This window comes from Euphorbia lathyris, chromosome 1 (genome assembly GCF_963576675.1).
Source record: "Euphorbia lathyris chromosome 1, ddEupLath1.1, whole genome shotgun sequence".
NCBI lineage: Eukaryota > Viridiplantae > Streptophyta > Magnoliopsida > Malpighiales > Euphorbiaceae > Euphorbia > Euphorbia lathyris.
Window position 1 is genome coordinate 43,838,286 of NC_088910.1, and position 5,454 is coordinate 43,843,739.

Genomic DNA, 5,454 nt, shown 5'->3' on the forward strand with positions numbered 1-5,454 from the left:
AAAATAATGTGAAAAATATATATTTAAATGATGGAAAATTTTAATTGGTCTCACTTTTACTTTTAAGTTGTTAAAAATGTTTAACTGTCACGTTGGCTAGCGTTGAACGGCCATCTTTTACAGTTGTACATTTTAGTAGAAAGTTACTCATAAAATAATATTTTTTAGAGTAAATTCTAAAAACAATCCCCGTGGTTTCATGGATTTCACAAAAAACCCTTGTGGTTTGTTTTTACCAAAAATAAAGGACCGTGTTATACGCCGTTACCCGAAAAACAGAAAATAGCTTAACACTGTTAAATTGGATGACGTGGCAAAGGGTAAAAAGAAGAAGAAGAAGAATAATAAAAAAATAAAAAAATGGTTTTTCCCGTTTTACCCTTTGCCACGTCATCACTTTTAACATTGTTAAACCATTTTCTGTTTTTCGGGTAACGGCGTATAACACAGTCCTTTTTTTGGTAAAAACAAACCACATGAGTTTTTTTTTATGAAATCCATGAAACCACATGGGTTGTTTTTGGAATTTATTCTATTTTTTAGTATGAAAAAGGTAAAGATTATATATCAAATTGTGATAATGGTAAAAGTTATACACCCTATATAATTTACCATTCTGATTTTATCATCATTCAAAACTGCGGGGCAATTATTGATAGTAAACCGAATTGTAAGGTTATTTATGTTTCTAGATTAGCAGATGAGACTGTTCATCTTCTAGCTAGGCGAGCCGTTCCAATTTTAATAATTGTATTTTTTTTTGCTGATATTACTTTTTGGCTAAAAAAATTTCTTTATAAGGACTTGTTAGTGAAGTTTACTTTGTGTTTGATAAAGTAAGGCTTATTTTGTCCTTTTAACCATTGGATGATGATGGACTTTGATAAAGGAAGTTCATCCAAGGGTGGGAAAAACAAATTAAGCCTTACTTTGTCAAAAACAAAGTAAGCATAACCTCTACCGTGAAGTTTAATATATGGTTTTGTTTCTGTTAGAAAGAAAAAAAAAAAAAAATCATTCTTGGAGTTCTTTTTGGAAACTAATGTATAACCCCAGTATCATCCCACCCAACAAACTTTAAAAAAGCAAACTAAAGCCACAGCAGTAGAGCAGAAAATCATAAAAGCAAACTCTGTTCTCTCAAAAAGATTATCAGATGTATTCCATCAAAAAGATTAAGAACAACTGTATACATTCTTCAACCTTACATTTTCATACCCAATTTTCCTCTCCCCTTCTAACCAAGCAAAGTATCATTCTCCTTCTCTCCCAACATTTCCTCCCTCTCCTTCCTCAATCTTCATTTCAACTTCAATGGCGGCTCTACTACTCCTCTTCATCACTTTCACCATTTTTTCAATTCATTCCACAGCTAACAATACTCAATTAAACCCTTGCCGATCCTACTGCGGCAATATCACAATCGATTACCCCTTCGCACTCCGCTACGGCTGCGGCCATCCCGGTTTCAGAGACCTATTATTCTGCATTAACGATAACCTAATGTTTCACATTACTTCAGGAACATACCGTGTTTTAGAAATCGATTACGCCTACAAATCGCTTACTCTTCACGAGCCTCACTTGTCGACATGCGATACAATCGTGCTCGGCGGCAAGGGGAACGGATTCGCCGTGGAGCAATGGAGGACGCCGTATTTCAGCCCGATGCCGGACAATGTGTTTATGCTGATAGGTTGTTCCGCGCAATCGCCGCTCTTCCAAGGATTCCCTGGGAAACACTTGCCTTGCCGGAATGTTTCAGGAATGGGGTGCGAGGAGTACTACGGGTGTCCGGCGTGGAGTCTGGTGGGGAATCGGAGGGCGGCGGGGTCTAATTTTGGATCGGGGCCGCCGGAGTGTTGTGGTGTGGCGTTTGAGGCGATTAAGGCGATAAATCTGAGTAAGCTTGAATGTGAAGGGTATAGCAGTGCTTATAACCTTGCGCCGTTGAGGAATAACGGGGCTAGTGAATGGGCGTACGGGATACGGGTACGGTATTCCGTTCAAGGAAATGAAGATTTGTGTAGGGCTTGTGAGGCCACCGGCGGTACTTGTGGCTATGGAAGTGATGGAGTTAGGCAGCTTTGTATGTGTGATCATTTCAATTCAACATCAAATTGTGATTCCGGTAAACATTTTATTTACTCTTTCAGTATTAGCTTCATTCATAATTCCTCAATCCTATATATATATATATATTATGGTAGCATATATTTTACTGAATATTAAATTTGCAGTTAGTTCAGAAATATCATCAGAAGCAAACGGCAGAACATGGAACAGAATGGACTCACTTTCAGGTAAATACTTTGTAGTTTTGTCATGGAGTTTAAAAAATTAAAAATACCCAACCTAAAAATAATAAACATTTTTTATAAACTCAATCCTAATTTTTAAAATTACAAAATCTTCTTCCAAAAAAAATAAATACAAAATCTTCTTTTTAATTATTTTTTTTTTATATAATTTTCATAAATTAAATTTTAATTAAAAACTTAAATTTTTTGGATTTCAAAAATAAAAAATTGATGATTCAAAAAAATAAAAAAGTAATAAAAAATTGATTTGAAAAAATAAAATAAAATAGATTTATTCTCTAGCCCTGTGTATCCATCCAACCTACCCAGAATAGACTGGGCTTGGATAGAGTATTAGATTTGACTCACCAAAATCCGGGTATTTCATAAGTCGATTGACCCGATTCACTCAGTCGTATTAATATTAATTAGGCTTAAACTATTCGACCCTTGTCTATCTAAAATTTCATCATTTGACGCCCTTGATCTATCTGGTCACATTTGTGACCCCTGATCTATCCCAAATTGGTGAACTTTCATCCAATTTGGATTCAACTTAACTGAATCATTATCTCATTGATAAGTAACGATATTTTGACACTTGAACTTAATAGATTTTAGTTTAGGATTTGTTTTTTGTTTTTTTTTTTGTTTTTTAATCTAATTAATTATTTCCACATCTGGTGGAAAAAAACTTTAAGAAAAATCACGTTTCAAGTTTAAGTGTCAAAATATCGTTACTTATCAATGAGATAACGATTCCGTTAAGTATTCATATAAATTAGGTGAAATTTCACCAAATAGGATAGGTCAAGGGCCAAATGTGACCAAATAATAGGTCAGAGGTCAAATGATACAATTTTAGATAGGCCAGGGTCAAATAATGCTTTAAACCTATTAATTATTAAATTTGTATATGAAATATTTGTTTTAAGTATCATTTTAGTTTTATGTATAAATTAGATGAATTTATTTGGATTTAGCTTGAGACTTAATCTTTAAGTCCAGATGGAGCTTGCTTAAATTAGTAATGGATATGTGAAAGTCTCCAAGGAGGATTGAGAGGTGTTTACTGTAGTAATTGTTTGATAACTCGTTTAAATTAATCAATTAAGTTAAAAATCATTTATTCTGATAAATTAAGATATTTAACTTGAAAATTTTAAGTTAAATATTATACTAATATTTTTATAATAATTACATTATTTAATATTTTGAACACTATAATATTTAACACTTAAAATTCAGCATTTATTTTTTCTAACACTTAATTTTTATAACAACAACTTAGCAAACTTCATTTTATATATTTATAATTATTAAATTATATGAATTGCAGGATATTTGATGAGTATATTAGCATGGATGGTTGTCAACCCTTGGGAGCTAAAAGTTGGAACTCGTCTTTAAGACCAGTATTAGCAATGGCTATATATATATATATCTTCTTTTATTTTACTTTTTGAGATCATCATTGTCTAGTAATATGAAAATTATAAAAGTGGAGCACCCATAATTTTTGTAACTAATTGATTCTATTTGAAATTATATATTTTTCAACTCATTATCGGCTTTGTAAAATAAAAATGAGATTAGAAAGATAAATTAGGAAATATGAAATATAAAGAATAAAAAAAATTATGATAAAATAGAAAAAGAAAGGAAAGTTCCTTTGATGTTTTTTTTTTATATTTGTAGTAGTACTTGCATCGCTTTAAACTATCTTTTGAGGTATCAAATGGACACGCAAGAATAGATGTTTCAGAAACTAGAAATCTAAACGAATTTGGAAAATACTCATGGCCCCCTGATAAATTAGTATAGAAGAAGAAATGGACTTTGGAAGTTGAGTGAGAAATAGTTGCTAAGTTAATTGGTAAGTTGCTAAATTTGCTTTAACTTAACTAATTCGGATTGGTAATTAGTTAGTTGAGCATTGTCAGAGATATAGTTACAATCAATGTTATCAGAACCGGATCATACTTGAAACCGGATTTATAACTAGATCGCGAGTCATTTGATCGGATCTGATGGTTCGGACTGATCGGACTGGATGACGTTATAAATAAATAAATAATATTTATATATATATTAAATTAATTTAAAATTATTTTTTATAAATTATATATATCTAAAACAAATTATTAACAACTTTTGGTTTGTTTGTTTTTTTTTTTTGTCAACTTGATGCTTAAATATATAACGGATAAATAGAGTTTAGAATAATTTGAAATATGTCAATATATTCTATGTTATGAGATATTTTTAACAGTATATTATAAACTCAAAACAGACATGATGAATGAGAAATTGATGTTCAAAGTGAACCACATGAAATAGTTTGGAAGAAGATAAAAGAAAATTAAGGGTTCTCATCCCACATAGAAAAGAAATGAGAATCTTAACTAGTTTATAAGCAAATGACATTTACAAACCTTTAACCAATTTATAGGGAAAAAACTCATGCGTAGGGGATACAGTCGAAGTACCATCGAGTTAGGAGCGCACCCACCCGCATGACGTGGTCGACCTGAATATCACACCAAAATGAGGCCTCTTGAACCGGCTTACTTTTGCTAAAATTATTTATAAAGAGGTTTGCTTTTTTTGTAACAATTTTTTTTAAATAAATAACAAAACTGGGGTTGCACCGGTTTGACCACCGATCACCGGTTCATGCAGGTTTGTTGAGCATTCAACAAACTGGCATAGCTCAGACCGGACTCTTTGCAGGTTCCCGGTTGAACCGGTCGGACTGATCGATTCGGTCCGAACTTGGTAACATTGGTTACAACTAACATACATTCCCATCAAGCCCCCCACAACTATAAACAGAGATAATTCCAACACAAAAAAAAACACAACAAAAACAACAACAACAAATCAAAGACACAATACAAATTACATTCTTAAGTCTTCATTTGTCCTTTTGCTTCCTTGTTTCGAGTTCCTAAGCTCTTCTTTTAGCTATTTTTAGTTTTCAATCTTCGTTTTAGCCTTTCCAAATTCGCTTTTTTCCGAGTTTTCATTACTCGAAGTTTTACGACCAGTTATGGTTTCTCTACCTTTGACTCTAATGGTTATCGGGCTCCGTTCACTGATTTTTCTTGTAAAAATCATATTGCAATTGCTATTCGCGCGTCTTCCTCTTTCC

At 32.4% G+C, this 5,454-nt stretch overlaps 1 protein-coding gene across 1 annotated transcript; it reads left to right on the top strand.

Moving 5' to 3' along the window:
• Positions 1-1,169: 1,169 nt before the first annotated feature.
• On the top strand, positions 1,170-3,858 carry LOC136234562 (uncharacterized). The gene is made up of 3 exons (XM_066024127.1): positions 1,170-2,131; positions 2,241-2,303; positions 3,640-3,858. The coding sequence occupies exons 1-3, from the start codon at positions 1,315-1,317 to the stop codon at positions 3,708-3,710; spliced, it is 951 nt and encodes a 316-aa protein (XP_065880199.1). The 5' UTR covers positions 1,170-1,314; the 3' UTR covers positions 3,711-3,858.
• The last annotated feature ends 1,596 nt before the right edge of the window (positions 3,859-5,454 follow it).